At 52.4% G+C, this 19,385-nt stretch overlaps 1 protein-coding gene across 3 annotated transcripts in view; it reads right to left on the bottom strand.

The window, feature by feature from the left end:
* The window catches only part of ITGB2 (integrin subunit beta 2), a 54,980-nt gene extending 35,959 nt beyond the window's left edge, over positions 1 to 19,021 (bottom strand). Inside the window, exons 1-3 of one of the 3 annotated variants that reach the window (XM_008175332.4) lie at positions 18,829 to 19,021; positions 12,564 to 12,796; positions 11,129 to 11,298 (exon numbers count right to left, since the gene is read on the bottom strand). In XM_008175332.4, coding sequence (XP_008173554.2) covers positions 11,129 to 11,131 — 3 coding nt within the window. In that variant the 5' untranslated portion in view covers positions 11,132 to 11,298; positions 12,564 to 12,796; positions 18,829 to 19,021. The remainder of the gene's footprint in view (positions 1 to 11,128; positions 11,299 to 12,563; positions 12,797 to 18,828) is intronic. The other 2 variants (XM_024111785.3, XM_024111786.3) reach the window with 2 other exon arrangements.
* Between the last annotated feature and the right edge of the window lie 364 nt (positions 19,022 to 19,385).

Genomic DNA, 19,385 nt, shown 5'->3' with positions numbered 1-19,385 from the left:
GTGCTGGAGGGGTGTGTGTATGTGTGTCCTGGGAGGGGTACCTGGGGGTGCTGGAGGGGCATGTGAATGTCCTGGGAGTAGTAACTGTGAGGTACTGTAGGGGCATGTGTGTATCCTGGAGTGGTAACTGTGAGGTACTGGAGGGGCGTGTGTGTGTCCTGGGAGGGATATCTGGGGGGGTGCTGGAGGGGCGTGTGAGTGTCCTGGGAGGGGTACCTGGGGGGGTGCGTGTATGTGTGTCCTGGGAGGGATATCTGGGGGGGTGCTGGAGGGGTGTGTGAGTGTCCTGGGAGGGGTACCTAGGGGGTGGTGGAGGGGGGGTGTCCTGTGAGGGGTATTTGTGGGGTGCTGGAGGGGGTACCTGGGGCCTCACTCCCAAGGTAGGGGGCAGTGTCACTCCCTGTCATGGAGGCAGGGCGGCTGGAGCAGACTCAGGACGCAGCACCAGTTGTCCGTCATCGCCTCCCTGTGGGACTCTCCCCTTCCCTAGCGCCGGGAGCTGGGGCCTGGGTGCGCGGGGTCCAGCAGCTGCCAGGGGCCAATCAGATGTGGCTGCAGGGAAGGGGCCAATTGGGAGGTGGACCAGTTGGTGCTCTTTCTGAGTTGCAATGTCTGCTCATGAACAGTGCCTCTTCCGGAAGAAGCTCAGAGTTATGAACTGACCAGTCAGCCACACGCCTCAGCTGGAACCGGAATTACGCAATCAGGCAGCAGCAGAGACCAAAAAACCAAAAAGCAAACACAGTACAGTGCTGTGTTAACGTAAACTGCTAAAAAGATAAAGGGATAAAGGGAAAGCAGCAGTTTTCGTCTGCATAGTAAAGTTTCCCAGCTGTACTGAGTCAATGTTCAGTTGTAAACATTTGAAAGAACCTCCATAACGTTTTGTTCAGAGTTACGAACAACCTCCATTCCCGAGGGGTTCGGAACTCTGAGGTTCTACTGTATTTGGAAAATCCGCCGGGTCAGAGGAAGCAATGTCTGGGAAAACCCGGACGTATGGTAACCCTACCCACAGACCACTTGCTGATGACCTGCCTGCTCACACAGGCTTGCTCTGCTCTTTGTTTCCAGCCTGTTAAATTACATCTTAAAAAGCTAAACAAACAAACCAACAAACCAACCTTGAAAAGCGTTGCTAGGATTATTGTCCCATGTAGGTTGTTACAGAGAAGTGATGTGGGTCTCAGCTGGGAAGGCGGATGGTCTCTGTGGTTGGGAATGGAGGGGACATTGGCTAGGAGACTACATTATGAGTCACACCATAAACATCTGAGAAGCCTTGAGCTAGCGAGTGGGCACGATGGATTAGAACACAGTCGATTGCCACACAGCCAGGATTGCAATACCCCCAGTTCAGGGATATGACAGAAGTGGCTGAAGTTGCAGAAGGAAAGAGAGTTGTTGTTCACATAAGTTATCTCCTGCCCAGTTTCACAATGAGGAGAGATGTCTCCCACCAGTGTGTGCAGCATTACACAGCATCACTGCAGGGTCTGTATCAGGAAGGCCACTGTAGCCCTTACTTAGACATAACAAGTAGTTTGCTGAGGCCCTGGACCCTCCCTGAGGGATAAAGACAAAGCAGCGGCTGCATGGTTGGAAACTTATCACTGGTGTCCAGCCCCTTCCCATCTGGCTCCCCCACCATGTGATGTGCTCCTTCCTCTTACTGAACTCACCCCTACTGTTATGTACCTCCAAAGAAAACCTAGAGAAATTAGCCATATCAAATTTGGGTCTGAAAAGAGAAAAAGTCACTCCCTGGAAAGCAATATTTCCACAGGCCTTTTATCTGTGGCTGGTAGTGGGCAGGGCCTGCATGAGATGAATGGGGAACAGCACCAAGACAGCCAGTTTTTTAGAGAACCAAGGAGCCTTCCCCAGTTGGCCTTCAGCTTACACAGGCTGGCAGTTCGCTAGCTCACTCCCTGAGAAGCAGCCGGCTTGGTTCGCACGAGGCAATCTCACTGGGCTCTCTGGAGCTTGTTCCACAGGGTTTATTTTATAAGCAGGCCTTGAAAACCTTTCAAATGTTAAAGGCTACTGCTTTGCCCCCAGAATGGGAGGAAATTTCCTCTTTGTGTGCACTGAGGTTTTCTCCCGGGGGGGAGCTGGAGTAGCTGGGGAACTCCCCCTGGGTAATAGGGCACTGGTGTATGCCGGGGGTACACAGAAATGCCTGGCTCCTTTCGTTATTCATACACACCCTGGCATAGCTCTTTGCTACCAGGCTTGGCTTTTTGAGGTGGGGGTGACACAGGGGATGGATCATTATGAAAAAGAGTTGTTAGCAGAGGGCTAGGGAGAGTGGGGAAGGAAGAGTTATAAGCTCTTTTCCCCGGGACTGGGTAAAATTCAGCCCTGAGCAGAGGGCAAGAACTAGGGCCTGCAAAAGAACCAAACTGGGCACGTGCTTTCTCTGAAAATGTGTGAGACCTTTTCTTTTCTGCTGGTTGGTTATCAGAAATTCATGGCCTGTCTAGGCCTGACTGGAGTGGCAGTCAGGAGAACCACCGACATGGAAGCTGAGCTCAGGGGGAACTCAGGACTGTCTGAGTTCTCTATTTCTGAGCACCCAGTGAACGCCAAGGACTAACTAGCATTTAGGACAAAGGAAGCCTTTGTTAAAGAGTCAATGCCCACAGCCCTACAGCTGGGGTGTTAAGAACTGCCAGACATCCCTGAGGTGTCCCAGAAGTCTTCACATTGGCACACCAGCCATTTCTGAGGTAAAGAACAAACAGAGTTTAAAAAATTCAGGCTCTTTCTCCATCATAAAGAAGCAAAAATGGTGCCAAGCCCAGTTTATTTACAACTCTTTGCAGGTTGCTTTGAGCCCATTTTGAGGGTCAGTGGGATCTAGTGGGGTGTTGGCCTGGTGCGGGGCCCTCTGCACCACAGCGCATTTCACCCATTGTGAGTATCTTTTCTCTAATATCTGAAAAGGTTCCCTTGGCTGTGTGGACCCTACTCCCCCTCCCAGGAGCCTGGCTGGTTTTCAGCCATTGTTTCTTGTCTAAAAGCCATTTTCAGCTCATTTTATGTTATAAAAACTAGCCTGGGAAGAGAGTGCAGTCGTCAGCTGAGTGCCCTCCACGCTGAGTGAGCTCACAGCCCTGCCACAACCCACAGACAGCTGCAGAGGGGGTCAGTTTAGAGCAGTCAACTTGTGTCCTCCAGATCTTTCCTTCCTTCCTCCCCCATAACCACATCCAGATGCCGCTGCTAGTGTTCCCTTGCCTACCCACCAACTCGTTATCGGGGGTGGGCAGGGATGACTTGCCCCAGCTGTTCACTGTCAGGAGCATTAATGGCATTGGCATTCCCATTTCTGAAGTGCCCGTCTGTAGCACTGTGGTGCTCTTACAGCCACTTCCCCTAGTAGTAGGGGTGTGCCCCAGAAGCACCGCCTGACTCAACTTGTTTTCTACCTCACAGCCACTGTTAGGGCAGTGGTTCTCCACCAGGGGTATGTGCACCCCGGGGGGTACGCAGAGGTCTCCCAGGGGGTACATCAACTCATCTAGATATTTGCCTAATTTTACAACAGGCTACTGAAAAAGCACTAGTGAAGTCAGTGCAAATGCAAATTTCATACAGGCAATGACTTGTTCATACTGCTCTATGTACGATATGCTGACATGTAAGTACAATCTTTATAGTGCAGTCGATTTATTTGATAATTACATGGCAAAAATGAGAAAGGAAGCCATGTGTCAGTAATAGTGTGCTGGGGCACTTTTGTATTGTTATGTCTGATTTTGTAAGCAAGTAGATTTTAAGTAGGTGTAACTTGGGGTACACAAGACAAATCAGCCTCCTGAAAGGGTTCCGGTTGTCTGGAAAGGTTGAGGCCCATTGTGTTAGAGGAATGCCTGCATGGCTTACATTGCACCCTGCTGAGGCACAACCAGGTTTCCTGAGCAGGGGTCAGACATAAGTTGGCAGCAGCTTGGACCCTTGTAGCCCTGTCCCCACAGCCTTAGTGCCTCCTTTTCAGAGACTGGGCTAGGTTCAGTCAGGGGAACGGGGTCCCACCCCATTCTGCTCTCCTCCAGTTCCAGTGTGATCTCAGGCTTTTCTGCAAAGTCAGACACAAGCTCCTCATGGCAGGAGCCTTTAGGCTTTGGGGGAAGGCGAAGGAACTGACTTGGTCAGACACTGCGCAGGCTGGTCCCACTGCAGGCAGCTTTGCAGGGGCCCTGGCAGAAGAGAAGAGAGATCTCTCAGCCTCTCTCCCTGCAGGGGAATAGAGCTGGCTGTGAGCATTGCCAGAGAGACTGCCTCATGGCCTGTCATGGCACTGAGAAGATCTCTGTGGTTAATGACTTCTTCCCCATGCTTTTGGGTTGGGTTTGTGTGGGGGTGCTGGCCTGTGCTGCACAGGAGGTCAGACTAGATCAGTGAGTTGTCCTGTGTGGCCTTATACTCCATGACTAACAGCAGCGTCACCGACTCGCTGTCCCAAAGGCACGCCCTCACAGCTCTCTTCGGGACACCAGTGGCCTGTGGGGTGACTTGGCTCTCCAGACAGTTGATACTCACTTCCATTCCCCCATCTTTCAAACCAACAACGTCCCATAAATCAAAAGCAATAAACACAAGAGCTTCTGCCCCACCTGGGCTTCTCTTCAGTTCCACTCTCCAGTGTCCACAGCAAACAGAACAGAACTTCTGCCCCCTTCTTGGGCTCAATTCTCTGCAGATGCTTCACCCCCCACCGCCCAGGCCCTGCAGAGTTCTCCCCTGCTTTTTGTATAGAATGCTGCCTCCCGGGAGGCCCAGCTCCCCTCAAACCTCTGACCCTCACGGCTTCTTCTCTGGCGTCCTTTCTCCTTGTCTGCCTCTTCCCATCTAGTGGCCTGGGGCGTGGCCTTTTCCAGGGCCTCCTCTCCAGCTTCCCTCTCCCTACAGGGGACCTCCTCCTGGCAGCTCGTTATAGGGAATACCTGTCTCTGATTAGTACACAGGGCTGGCTGGCTAGCCACCCGCAGTAATACCCTCACTCCAGAGCGCCCCTGTCACAGCCCTGCTGGAAGCTATTCCCAAGATACCTGTGGTTCAGCGCGATCCGCACCAGCCAGACTCCAGGTACGAACGCCTGAGCCCTGCAGGCACCATTTTGATGCGCTAGGTCAAAGAAACAACCAACATTGAAATATTGCTCTTGTTACAAAAAGGGGGTTTTGTCAGAGTGCTGACGTGCAGCTTCCTCCTGAGACACTCTGAGGAGGTGTGAAGTGCAGGCTCCCACATGCTCTCTGCGCCGCCTCGCATCGTACCAACACTCACACCACAGAGCAGCTCAGACCCACGGCGGGCTTGGCTGGCGGTGCACTGAGACAGGTTCATCCCTGCTGGGCCCCAAACTCCCTGCATCAGTGGGAGGCCACGGCACGGGGATTCATCACCAGGGCAGGGCAGGCTGGGTTTCCATCGCTGTCCTCCCTTGGGGATTATGGCAAGGCAAGGCTGTTTTTCTGTCTCCAAGGGGATGTAGCAGCTGCACTGGGAATGCAGTGAATCAGTGCGCACCAGGCTTTCCCCGTCATTAGCTGGCTGCATGCGCTCCAGGAGCGGGGAGCTGGCCCTTTCCACCACTGCATGTCCTGACCGGGCAGACGTTCCATCCCAGGACCAGCTGGGAGGTTACATTTTTCTCACTCTCCACTTTCCAAATACAGAATCACTTCAGCTTCCCGTGCACTGAATCCTGTAAAAGTTTCTTGCTCCAGAAAATGTCGGAATGTGTTCTCCCATTGTTACCCCGCTGCACGACACGGCCCCTGCAAGCACACCAGCCCGAAGACAGGACTCTAAGAACTGTGTTGTGCAGTGTCTGCTCTGAGTTAAGGCTTGAGTGATGTTACACATTAATGTCTAGGTTGCATCAGTTACAACTCCAGCACATGGGGTTCTCCTCAGACATATCCTAGGGGGCATTGCTGAGTTTCCATGCTTGATCGGGAAATTTCAATGTACAATTAACAAGTCTGCTCTTCTCTCACTGCCATAAGGGCCAAACAAGGCCTTTATTCTTAAAGGTATTTAGGCTCCTAATCTGCAATCAATGGAAGTTAGGAGCCTAAATACCTTTGAAGATCTGGGCTTAACGGTTCAGTGCCTTTTGGTAGCCACACTGCAGCATTTTGATCTGAAATCTCCTGGCGTGTAACGCGGAAGGGAAAGCTGGTGTCATTTCTCCTTTTGCTTAGTTGTGCAATATTGAAAATGTTCCTATTAACTCCTTGCTGACAATACACAGTGCCTCGCTCTATCATAGCTAGTTATGGGGCACCCCGTGCTGCAGGGTCTCAGAATCTTTACTGCATGTTCCCCATAGCACCCTTGTGAGGCAGAGCTATTAGCCCCATTCTGCTGAGGGGAATGGAGGCCAAGTGACTTGCCCCCGGTCAGACAGGAAGCCTGTGGCAAAGAACTGACCCTGGGTCGCTGAAGTCCCTCACCAGTGCGCTACCCACTGGACCTTGGGCCCACTCTCTTAGGGGCAGGCACTCATCCCTGCCTCACTACCAGCTTTCCACTGTAAACCCAGTTTTGCCATTGCTGCCAAAGCCAGAGGGGAAGGTTCCTTTTGACCTCAGAATTGTTCCTGGAAAGGAACTGAACAAGGTGTTTTTTGAATCTCTGGCCAGGGGGTGAGGGCTGTCAGTCACACTCTGGAAATTCTTGCAATGCTTTTTTGCCACCTCATCTCAACAACAGCTTGTCCTAAAGACTTTCCCCTGGTGTGATTACTGAGGGCTTGCTGAGGCCTCGGGCTTTCAGGAACCTGCTTCAGGGTTTGGGGCACTTCCCATTCCCCGCCAACCTGGGTCCTAGTGGTCTTCAGAGGCCTGACAGCCCTGGGGAGTGCAGCTTTGTGGTGGGTATCGCTATGGAGCTGCCAGGGTTGTGTTCTGTAGAGGCCCCCTCTCCCAAGCCAGCTGCCAATCTGGGCTGCAGTCAAGGGCAGACACACAGCCACTCACCGGGCTCTTCCCCGGAGCCTCAGCTTGTTCTTTCTCACTGGTTTCCCCGAAGTAACGTGAGAGCAGACGGCTGCTCTGTGGGTATGAAAAGCACAACGCTGTCAGGACGCAGGAGAGAGCTGCATTAGCCAGCAGCCGGAGCAGGGAGCTGGAAGCCAGTAATGGCTGCGTCCTGTTCCCAGCCTCTTCTGATTTGACTCAAGCTGCTTACCTGATGGACTCATCCTCACAGCCCCGCTCCGTAAGGTATCCTTAACCCCACTCTACCAAGGGCCAGCCCAGGCTCCGAGCGGGGAGGTGACTGGTCTACAGGCACACGGTATGTTGGCAGCAGAGCCAGGCTTTTCCTTCTTCCAGTCCATTAACCTAGATCACGACACTGCGGTCCCCTGCCCTTCCTCTCCGGGTCCAGCCCGGGGCAATAATGCTCAGCCGTATACTGCATAGCAGACTAGGAAGAGCAATCATTTCAGCCAAGTGCAAGGAACGAAGAAGCAGGTCACACAGAGAGGCTGGAAGGCAGCAACTCTGAGAAGGGCGTGGGGTTCCTAATGCAGAACTGACTGCACACGAGCCCTGGAGAAAATGGCTACCCTAACAATAACAACGAGGAGTCCGGTGGCACCTTAAAGAGTAACAGATTTATTTGGGCATAAGCTTTCGTGGGTAAAAAACGCACTTCCTCAGATGCAGGTTTTTTACCCACAAAAGCTTATGCCCAAATAAATCTGTTAGTTTTTAAGGTGCCACCGGAGTCCTTGTTGTTTTTGTGGCTACAGACTAACACGGCTACCCCTTGATACCCTAACAATACTTGCATAGATTGTGGTACCGATAAAACCTCATTGAATTTAAATGAATTGAACTGATCTTAAGTGATCTTTTGATGTATTAACAGCGGACTAGCAAGTAAGAGCAGGGATTTGGTATTGCCTCTGTGTTTGGCACTGGTGTGATGACTACTGATGTCCACATTTCAGGAAGGGTATCGAACAATTGGAGAGGGTTTAGAAGAGAGACTTGCAAAAGATTGGGGGATGGAAAACCTGCTTTTATGGTGAGAGAATAAAGGAGCGCAATCTTTTGAGCATATCTGAGAGAAAGTGAAGAGGTGACTTGAACAGCATCTGCAAGTACCTCCACAGAGGAAAGCTGTCTGATACTAGAGGGCTCTTTAATCTGGGAGACAAAGGCAGAATGAGGGACTATGGCTGGAAATTAAACGCAGACAAGTTCAAACTGGAAATAAAGAGAAAGGTTTTAGCAGTGAGGGGAATTAACCGTTCGAACAGCGCTGCGAGGTTGGTGATGGATTTTCACCACCTGACATCTTTAAATCAAGATCAGATGTCTTTCTAAAAAATACATTTTAGCTCCACAATAATTTATTGGCAAATCACTGGGTGACATTCTCTGGCCTGTAGTTATACAGGAAATCAGACTAGATGATCACAATCTAGTGCTCTTCTGGCCTTTAGATCAAGGACTCTGAACATTTATTTCACTTTGAAAGTAGAAAATGCTATCAGAAATGTTGTGTATTGTACTGGTATGCAATATAAAAGAAACTGGAATAAAAATAGAGATGAAACAAACAAAACCAAGTGCCTTCATGACTAAGGCAGGATGTGACTGCTATGGGAAAAACCATGACATCTAGGCTCTTGTCACAAAAAGTCATGTGTTTGCATCTGAGTACGATTCCTCTGCAAATGTTTCCAAATTTGGCTCTGAGTCTGCCCTGGGGAGTAGAAGGTGGGTTTATGGGATTTTGACTACTATTAAGTGGGGCAAAACAATGCTGATTGTAAAATAAAGGCTATTTATTTGACCTGCATTCCCATGCCACACATAACACCGACTCCATTTTGTTTGCCCAAATATTTCCTTTTCTTTAATTAACAATAGAACGTTGCCCCTTTTAGACATTGGAAATGACCTGCCATAATCCTGCCCCTGTGTTGTGTAGCTCTCCTCCCGTTGCTCCTCTTCTCTCCCTGGGCATGTGATCATGGGCGGCGGGTATTGCAGGCAGGGGTAGGCTGTGCCTTCCCAAACAGCCTAGCTTGATGCTGCCCACGCTCAGCCCCCAGGCCAGGCCCCCGCTGCATTCCAGCGCGCTGCCTTGGCTGGCCCAGGCTGGTTGGGGCTGGCTGGCCTGCCTCCCACAGGGAGTCAGGGCGGCTGTTGCTGGAGCCCTGCCGCCCAGCGCACGGGGGCTGGCCACGCCACCCGGAGCCAGGAGTGCTGCGGCACACGAGGGCAGGCCGCGCTGCCCGAAGTATCAGGGCTGGACCTCGCCCCCTGGCCACTTGGCACTGGAGCCAGGGCCCGCAGTGGGCTCCTGCGAGGGATGAGGGGGACCTTGGGCAGGAAGGGCCAGGGGCTAGCCTCCCGCAATGGCCGGGTCACCAGCCTCCCATGCATGTGATGTTGTACCTGTCCTAGACTGTGAGCTCTTCAGGGCCATGGCATTTGTCTGTAAAGGGCCCGACACATCTTTGATTCTGTATTAACAACAACTGTTAGCGGTGTTCTTAGGTGTCGCATGGAGGAGCAAAGACAGCAAAGAGCAGGGGACCCATCTTCTTGCCTAGCTCTGCTACCTTCCATCGCGTGGGCAGGCCCCATCCCACAAACACAAAGGAGCCCTGGCTTAGCAGATGGCTGCCCTAGCTCCAGCCGGGGCAGCGCTTCCGAGGTAGTAACATGTGTCCCGGTGTCCCGGAGCCCCTCTTAAACCAAACCAACACAGCAGAGGCATTCCCAGCCAGCCGGTCAGAAAGCAGGAGTAAAGACTGTAGCTACCTAGCAGTACACTAAGGCCAGATTAGGGCCTCTCCCTGGGTGGGGGGCCTGGCGTGGTGCTCCCTCTTGGTCCCTGCCTGGGCTGAGCAGAACCTCGCTGGGGAGCGCACGCTTTGAAGGTGACATTGACCCTGTTATTGTTCAGAGCACGAAGCTGCAGTTTGATCCTTGGGCAGCCTGTTGACTGTAATCCCACATCCTGTCCGGCTCGCTGATGATCTGGGGTTGGTTCCCAGCTCCGCTAGGGTTCATTACTGAGTGTGTTGGCTTTTTTAATATCTGCATCTAGGTTTGTAACAAACATAAGGGCAAGCCCAGAGAGAGGGCACGCTGAAATGCTAGATGATATTCAGACATAGTGCCCTGTACAGACAGGAAGAATCAGCATTTGCAAATACACCAGTGGAAATTAAAACCGAGAGTCCAGACAACTGGCAAATTTCTCCTTTTAGCTTCTAGCATAGCTAGAGTTAGAACGCACAAAAATCAGATGGGAGCTCACCAGCCCAGTCTAGCATAGATTGTTACTACACAAGAGCAATCACAAAGCGTGCTGCAAACAATCGGCTTCAGCATGTAACCAACCGGCTGGTAAACTCCTAGAATCTTGGCCATTTTCTGAGTGACAGTTGCGTTTCCCTGTCCTAACATACACTAGGCACTGTTCTGTCCGTGTGCACGCACTGAGGCCCCCATCCCCCACTGCCTTGTTCCTGGGGAGCCATGTGCACCAACGCAGACTGAGTGCCACAGGGGCGTTATCAGACCAGAACGGTGGCATTTTACACCCACCCTGCCCTGCTTCACACCCCCAGGGGCAGACCAATAGTGTCCTGTGCCCTAAATCCTGCATCTCAATCGTCAACAATTCCATGCTTGCCTCCCCCTCTGAAACCGAGCACGTTCAAGAGCCAGAGTTTGGCTTTAGAAAGGGGCCACCCCCGTCCCGAAGGCAGTGTGAGAAGGCAGTGGACGCTAAGGCTCTGTCTCTGTAGCACCTGAGCTTTCTGTCTCCTCAGCACCCCCCCGGGACGCAGGGCAGTGCTGTGGCTCCCCCAGCACGTGAGGCCCAGAGAGCGCCTGCCCAAGGCCACCCAGGACACCTGAGGCAGAGCAGGGAGCTGAATTTAGGCTCCCGCGACAGACTGGTCCGAGCTGTCTGGAACACACATCAGGAGACCGCGGCTCCTTTCTGGAAAGAGCGGAGTGTAACCCAAGCAATAGGCTACTAGGCAGCAAGCAATTCAATGGGGAAATCCACAGCCGGGCAGAGCTCACCCTGCAAAGCACCGGGAATGGAAGCCCCAGGAAAGAATTGTTTTTACCATGTATCAAGTCTGCTCCTTGGCTCCCGCCCAGCTGCTTGCAGGCTGTTGTGAAATACGTTGCTGGGTGTGAAGTTCCGCCTGAAGAGCGGCGAGGGGCAATCACTTGCTGGGGATCTTTGCAACACGCTCTGCTGCGTTTTTCTTTCTACCGCTGATATATAGGCAGCCTGTGTGGAACAGGGAGGAAGTGAAGAGTTGGGTGTGGGTGGGGCGGAGGTTTTCGGAAAATACTGAATAGCTGCTCTTGAACGCCTCTAGCACTGAGTCTAGTAGCTTCGGGGGTGCGCTGGGGAGTCACTTGGCCTGGGGCTCAGTTCTACCCCTTGGGAAGTTTCACCAAACTTAACATGCCTCTCAGGGCAGTATCGCCTGGCGCTGGCAGGGAAGGGTCTCCATCCCCCCCGAGACACCGCTTCACACTGGCAGCTCCTCAGGGCAGCACATGCTTCCCTTGGTGACTGTATGTTTAACTCGTACCTGGTGGTACCCAGTAATTGCAGGGGTAATAAACTGGTGCAGGGCACCCTCTGCAGTGCCCTCCCCAACCAGGCCCAGCAGAGTAGTAAGTGTGGTCATGAATCCACCTCTGCACTGGCAGGTGTCCTGAGCCCAGAGACAGGAGGCCCATTAGAACTGCAGGACCAGGAAACCCTTCCACACTGAACGGGATCGCGTGGAAATGTAACACCATTTTCAATACACGACCTGATCCTATCACACCGGGCGCTGCCCTGGCTCCGCACGGACTGCCAGGTGAGGCCGGAGAGGCTGGGTTTCACTCAGACCCAGGTCCCAGGCACTGAGAGACGTTTGCCACGATGGCCGTGCTGGGGACTGGCAGCAGGGCATTCTCAGGCAGGGCCAAGCAGGGGCTACGGGGAGCAGCTGACACCTCCCCAGTGCTGGGGCTGTGTGGACAGGCTGAACCCCTGGAGCCGGCTGAGATGCTGCTCGGGGCTTCCCTAACTTTTGCCCTGGCTGCCAAACCCCTGTTCAGCATCCTGAACCGTCAGGGATAGGGAGTGCCTTGGCCACGCCTCCTCTTACCGCTGGGCTGGCCCTGACATGTCCCCACCACATCTCCCGCTCTGGGGCTTGCAGTGCCCTTGGCAACTTCCAGAGGGGTCCCCATGCTGGGCACATTGCCAGGTGCCTTCCCCCTTTGTATTGGCTAGGATGGGGCAATCACAAAGCCTGGTGAAGGCTCCTTGGCTTTGAAATGTACCTTCTCCCTCCCTTCCTAGGTCAACAAGAGCCGGGGGGTAGCCAGGTGCAGGGCAGGCTGTGAGGCAGAGCTTTCCCCAGGGTCTCCCTGGAGTGGAGAGCGGGAGGAGTGGGCTGAAGGCCTAGGGGAATGTGGAAGGCTGGGTTGGGAAGGGGGAGCCCCGTGGGCAATAAAGCTGGAGATGGGCGCAGTTATCGGTGTAAATACCTTAGAGCTACTCCACTTGCAGGGCGCCCAGAGCGATGGGGACGAGTGCTGGGCAGTGCATGGAGCAGAGTGGCACGAAATGTCCTGCTATCCGGTAGTCCTAGGGGGGGACAGGAGCCTGGGCAGAGTGCGGGAAGAACCCGGCACTGTGTGTGATGAGATGGGAGAGAGACTTCCTGAGAGAAAAGCCTGCCTTCCGTGTCCCCCCAGCAGGACGGAGCTGGAGGCACGGCCTGAGGGACAGACAGAGAAGGTTTCTGTGCTTTCTGCAATGAGGAAGGAGATTACCACAGAGTCGGACTTGAAACAAAATGTTGCTAGATCACCATGAGAAAATCTCTGATGCAGCCAGTCCGAGGCCACCATGATACCAAAGAATTCTCTCCAGCATGGAAAGCCACAGTTCTCGGAGTTAAACCTGGCAGATGTCGCCTTGCTATTTATCCAGCACCAATCCTGTGCTTGGACAAATGCGGGTGCATAAAAGCATTGGCTTTCCACCTGGCCCTGGGAGGCACTGGAGGTGTCCTTAAAGGCAGATAGGGAAACACCTGCCTTACCTTACCTCGTAGCCAAACCCCCTTGGGTTACTGAACAGCATGAGCTGTGGATATCATAGCCTAACCCTTCTATTGCCCAGTGCTAAAAATGCATCACACTGAGTTAAATGATCATTTCTAGTCATGGTCATAGGAAAATAGGAGTTTGGAATCCAGTTGCCATGTTAATCAATTGCGGCCCCAGATCTCCTGGAGAAGCACCTCACCCTCCACACCCTAAATCTATTGTACACAAACTCTGCCACGTGTAGTGGAGGGGAACAGTCGCTCTAGTGATCATTAATATAGCACCGTGGATAGTGTTCCGGAATTTGGTGCATTCTCTCCATTCATCTGGAGGTGGTAGGTGGATGAGGGGCTGGAGCAAACTGCTAATATTCGGAGGGCCTCCTGCCAGAAGCGTTACATGAATTGTGGGCCACGGTGCACTCTGGAAGACCACGAAGATGAATGATGTTGTCCACCCAGAGATGGGCAGTTTCCTCAGAGGGGGGGAAGGCTGGTGCAGGGTACAGAGTGGGTCATCTTGGAGAAGTGGTCTAGTGTGGTCAGGACTATCATAGATCCGTTGGATTTGGGTAGTTCCTCTATGAAATTGAGGCTGATGACTGCCCCGGGGCTGGATGGTACCTTAAGGGGCTGCAGAAGTCCAAGGGGTTTATCGTGTGGTGTCTTGGCATGGGCACAGGTGTTGAGGGGGGCAATATAGATCTGTATTGTGGCTCGCATGCAGGGCGAGCTGCTGGGTCTTGGTATAGCTCAAATGCCCGGCCGGGGGGAGCTGTGACAGGCTTGCAGAGCTTCAACTGTCGGCGGCCGGGGGAGACATAAATACGTTCTTTCACATAGAACAGGGGTTCTCAAACTGGGGGGCAGGACCCCTCAGGGGGTCGTGAGGCTATTACATGGGGGGGCGTGAGCTGTCAGCCTCCACCCCAAACCCCGCTTTGCCTCCACCATTTAAAATAGTGTTAAATATAAAAAAGTGTTTTTAATTTCTAAGGGGGATCGCACTCAGAGGCTTGCTGTGGGAAAGGGGTCACCAGTACAAAAGTCTGAGAACCCCTGACATAGAATATCCCATCGTGGACATTGGAGGCCTCCTTGCTTAGCACTTCCTGTTTGTCGGGGGGACTCCTTGGGTTACGACCAACCGGATCAAGGCAAATAGGTCTTGACGGGGTGTCCCACTGAGAGAATGCCAGGTGCTTGAGGCTTCAGGGCTCAGGCCTTTAGGGTCAGCAAGGTCTGGGACAGTGTGTGGCCTGTTATTTTTAGTTCCTGTACAAGAGGAAATAACAAAATCGAAGTGTGAGAAGAACCGAGACCACTGAAGCTGCCACTGATTCAGGGCCTTGACCCTGCACAGATAGGTCTTATGGTCTGTATACACCTGGACCAGGTTCCGGCCCCCTCAAGATAGTGGCACCATTCCTCGAGGGCGACCTTAATCACTAGGAGCTCCTAGTCCAGGATTTCAGAGTTTTGTTCTGTGGGGGTAAGTCTCCTGGAGGAGAAAGGCACATGAAAACAACACCTGGTTGGGGGGTTTGGGAAAGCACTGCTCCCATAACCACGCTGGATACATCTGCTTCAGCGGTGAAGGATAATGTGGGATCCCGGTGCCCCAGTCCAGGGCAGAAGTGAATGCAAGTTTTAGCCATTCAAAGGCTTGTTGAGCCTTATAAGGCCAGTGGAACTTGATGTTTTGCAGAGCAGAAAGGTGAAGGGGGCGATTCGTTCCAAGAACCTCAGAATGAACTGGTGATAGAAGTTGGTGAATCCCAGGAAATGCTGCAGGTCGCGAATGTTCCAACATGCTGCCCAAATGAGGACTATCTTCACCTTATGTGGGTCCATCTTGATACCCTCTGGGGACATGAGAAACCCCCAAACTCTACAGAGGACTGGTGAAAGACACACTTTTCCAGCTTGGTCTAGAGGTCGTGCTGGCATAGCCTTTGAGGACAATACAGACAGGGATGGCGTGCTACTCTGTGTCATCAGTGAAAAAAAGTAAGCTATCCGGATATATCACTACGTACTGGTCCAACATGTCCCAAACCACATCACTGATGAAATGCTGGAATGTGGCGAGTGCATTTGTCAAACCAAATGGCATTGTGAGACAGTCCAAGTGGCCGTACCTGAAAAGCAGTTTTGCACTCATTCCCCTCTCTAATGTGTCCCAGGTTGTACACCTCCCAGAGGTCTAGCGTTGTGTGTACGTTGGCAGCCCCCACACAGTCCAGCAGCTTATGGATGAGTGGCATTGGATAACGATCATAATCATGATTTGGTTCAGAGCCCGGCAATCCAAACATACTTGCCGGCTTCCATCCTTCTTCATGAAAAGCTCTGGTGCCCAGAGAGCGAGGCAGATTTGCAAATAAACCCTGTCATCAGGTTTTCTTGAAGGTAAGCCCACAGGCTGGCTAGCCTGGGCTCCAACATGTCTCCCTTCCTGGTCAATATGTATATGGGGCTGCTGGATGGGTGAGGATGGCTGCAGTGTTTCAGCATGCTCATGACACCCAGCTCTACACCTCTGTTGTACCTGACTCACCCAGTGCTCCTACATGTCTGGCCCAGTGTCTGGGGAAGACTGGGCCCCGGATGGGAGATGGCTGGCTGAAGCTCTATCTCAATGAGATTGAGTTGATGCTGGTGGGCCTGGGAAGCAACCAGCTGACATGGTGTGGCTGATTTCTGCCCCTCTGGCTGAGGGTGTGTGCCCACTAAATGTAATGCCTATGCACAATCTGGAGCTACTGTTGGATCTCCAGCTGCTGTTAGACAACCCAGAAACTTCAGTGAGTACAGAATGCTTTTATAATAATAATAATAATGGAGATATCCCATCTCCTAGAACTGGAAGGGACTTGAAAGGTCATTGAGTCCAGCCCCCTGCCTTCACTAGCAGGACCAAGTCCTGATTTTGCCCCAGATCCCCAAGTGGCCCCCTCAAGGATTGAACTCACAACCCTGGGTTTAGCAGGCCAATGCTCAAACCACTGAGCTATCCCTCCCCTGAGCTTTGCCCTCTTATTAAGCAGTGTTTCATGGTGGCACTTGTTAGCCATCGCATGTGTGTTAGGTTAGTATATAGCACATTATACGAATGCCTGGCAGCAGGGCCGGATTAATGCAGAGGCTTTAGGGGCTGCAGCCCAGGGCCTCAGGCTAAAGTGGGCCCCACAGGCCAGATGTGGCCCGCTGCTTCTTTTCATCCAGCCCGCGGCAAGTCTCAGCACTGTGGGCTGGACACCGGTTCCCGAGCGTCGGCGTTCCCCTCCTCCCCCCAGGGCTGGAGCTGCGAGTGCCAGCTCGCCAATGGGCCCCTGCGGCCCCTAGGCGAGGGGCATTCAGGGAATCTCTGCATGCTGCCCCCGCCTCCAGCACCATCTCCGCAGCTCCCATTGGCCGGGTACCGCAGCCAATGGGAGCTGTGGGGGCAGGGCCTGCGGGCACAGGCAGCATGCTCAGCACAGCGCAGCCTGGCCCCTCTGCCTAGGGGCCGGACAAGCCAACCATCTCAGGGAGCAGAGCAGCGTGGAGCCGGGGCAGGCAGGGATCCTGCCTTAGCCCTGCTGTGCCGCTGACCAGGAGCTGACCAGGTGCCGCTCCCGGCCGGAGCCTGCACCCTGCACACCCTCCTGCAGCCCAACCCCCTACCCCAGCCCGGAGCCCCTTCCTGCACCCAAACCCCCTCCCAGACCCCACACCCCAACCCCCTTTCCCAGCCCACCCTAGAGCCCAGCTGGAGCGGCCCCCCTCCTACACCCCAATCCCCTGCCCTGAGCCCCCTCCCCCACTCCAAACCCCCTGGGGCTCCACAAAATCTAATGGCCCCGGACTCACAGGAGAGTTAATCCGGCCCTGCCTGGCAGTCATAACAGCTGTAAGGCCTATGGTTTCCCCAGAGTTCTGTCCACTCATGCTAAGCTACCTCCCCCCGTGCCCTGCAGTAGCACAACCCAGCATTTGGCAAATAAGCAAATAGGAAATTTGTCAAAATCAAGATACATTTGTTCTACGTCCGCTTAGTACAAGCGAGGGAAGTACCATAACTGACCAGTACCTGGAACGCTCATATCCAAAACAAAGACAAGGAAGGAACAGAACAACAAGTTGAGGATAGGTGGGATTTCAGTGATGTGTAAAGAGCTTTGTAACATGTAAAGTCATCCTATAAATACCCCTAATTGCAATGTGTTGCTTTGCCTTCTGTGTAAGGCGCACGAGATGGCTTGCCGGAGGCCGGTATCGTATTGAACCTTTGTCCTGGACTATATTATTATTGGCTTTTAGCACTAAACCTAACCAACATGGTTATTTGGCCTCTTAAATTTTCATACTATTTCATAATGAAACGAAGTGTGGTCAAGCCACTGACCACAGTTTGTCAACCCAGCATGGGCACTGTTGCTCCATAATCTGGCCTGGATGACTGTTGGTTTCTGGGTTGAATTTTAGGTGGTGGTCACACTTACCACGCTATCCGTGCTGCCGAGCGCTCCGGGTCTCTGAGTGTGCCCCCTCAGGTCTTTCCCTTTCCTGGGGTGGAATCCCACAATTCTCCCACTCTCCCACTGGGCCCTGGCTGCAGTCCCCTGCTGCTAACCAGGATCATCTCAGCAGGCCTGATTCACGCTCAGCTCCTGCAGTGCTGTTCCATTCGGGAGCCCTAACCATTGGTGGGGAGTGACCCGATGGCCTTCTTAAAACAAAATGTTGTTTATTTAGAGCCAAAACATTCCGGAGGAAGATTTTAGAGCACTGAACCACATATACACAGGTCACATGTCCCAGGGTCTATCTAGCCGGGAGAAAGTGGGAATTCTCTGTAATATTTTGCAGGATGACTGTGTGACTTTTGGGCACCTAGAAGTTCACTTCATTCCCCTTCTCCAGTGCCTAAAAACCCCAACTCCCCTAGGAAAGACCCAGAATTCAGTCCTGAAAGATTTTGAGCAAGGATTTCACAGGGTCAGCCTCCCCACATTCAAGTCCCAAATGGAGCGAAAGGAATGAATTGAATTCAGGAATAACTTTCTAAAATCTTATGATAAAGAAACATAACAAATAATAATAATTTAATTTTTACAACATAACATGGCTACTTTATAATCCACAGATATTATCTTCACAGTTCTACATAAACCTAAATAAAGAAAACAAATTAAAATCGAAATAGATTAGTCCCCACAGAACCACAGTGGGAAGGAACTCAGCATTCCCAAAAGCTTAGGTTGAGCTCACCAGAGTCTCAGTTAGAATCTTTCATCACCAAGTATAGACAATCTGCTGAGTCTAAAACATCTTCCCCCCACTTGCTTGTAGGAATCTTAGATTGGAATCCATGCAGACTCTTCCTCCTCCAGCCTCTGCTGAAATCACTGTTAACCAGTCAACTGATTAATCAACCACTCAGTTAAGTGTATAGATTAAAAAAAAAAAAACTGTTACCAAAAAATACAAAACTGAGAACAGCAAAATATAAGTGACTCTTTCCCCATTATCACATTGAAGAAAAGTCGGTGAATCGCATTGGTTGAGACAATTTAACTAAAACAATTTGGCTAAAATCAAACAACCTTCCAAGAATACAGTGAAAAGAAAAGAAATGAGTTTTCCCTCCCAATTCCCCTTTCTATAATTAAGACTGGCCATGCTTCCCTGGGGGTTATAACAATATCGCTAACCTGTGCAAAATGCTTCTGAGTCAGGGAAAACCGCCTGCTCTCTGCTCCCGCGCTCAGCTTCTCCCAGCTCACACAACAGGGCACTTGGCTTTACAAAGCGGCTGCCCTGACTGCTTCCCCTCACATGAAGTCTGACCCCAGCAGCAGGCCGAAAACGATCACACCCAATTCCCGAAACTTCTGGATGTGGAATGCTAAATCTGCCTACAACAGGGGTCTCAAACACACGGCCCGCTTCCCAATTGGCCGGGAACGGGGAACCGTGGCCAATGGGAGCTGCTGGGGGCGGTGCCTGAAGCAACACACAGCCCCTCTGTCCCCCCTTCCCCACGTTCCAGCCTCTTCCCGGAGCGGTGCAGGGGCAAGGCAGACAGGCAGGCAGGCAGGCAGGGAGGGAGCCTACCCTGCCCCCCGGTACGCGCCGGGCCTAGGGTGACCAGATGTCCCGATTTTATAGGGACAGTCCCGATTTTTGGGTCTTTTTCTTATATAGGTGCTTATTACCCCCCACCCCCGTCCCGATTTTTCACACTTGCTGTCTGGTCACCCTACCCGGC

Source organism: Chrysemys picta, chromosome 11 (genome assembly GCF_011386835.1).
Source record: "Chrysemys picta bellii isolate R12L10 chromosome 11, ASM1138683v2, whole genome shotgun sequence".
NCBI lineage: Eukaryota > Metazoa > Chordata > Testudines > Emydidae > Chrysemys > Chrysemys picta.
The sequence above is the reverse complement of the archived record's forward strand: the minus strand, read 5'-3'. Positions and strand labels throughout refer to the sequence as shown.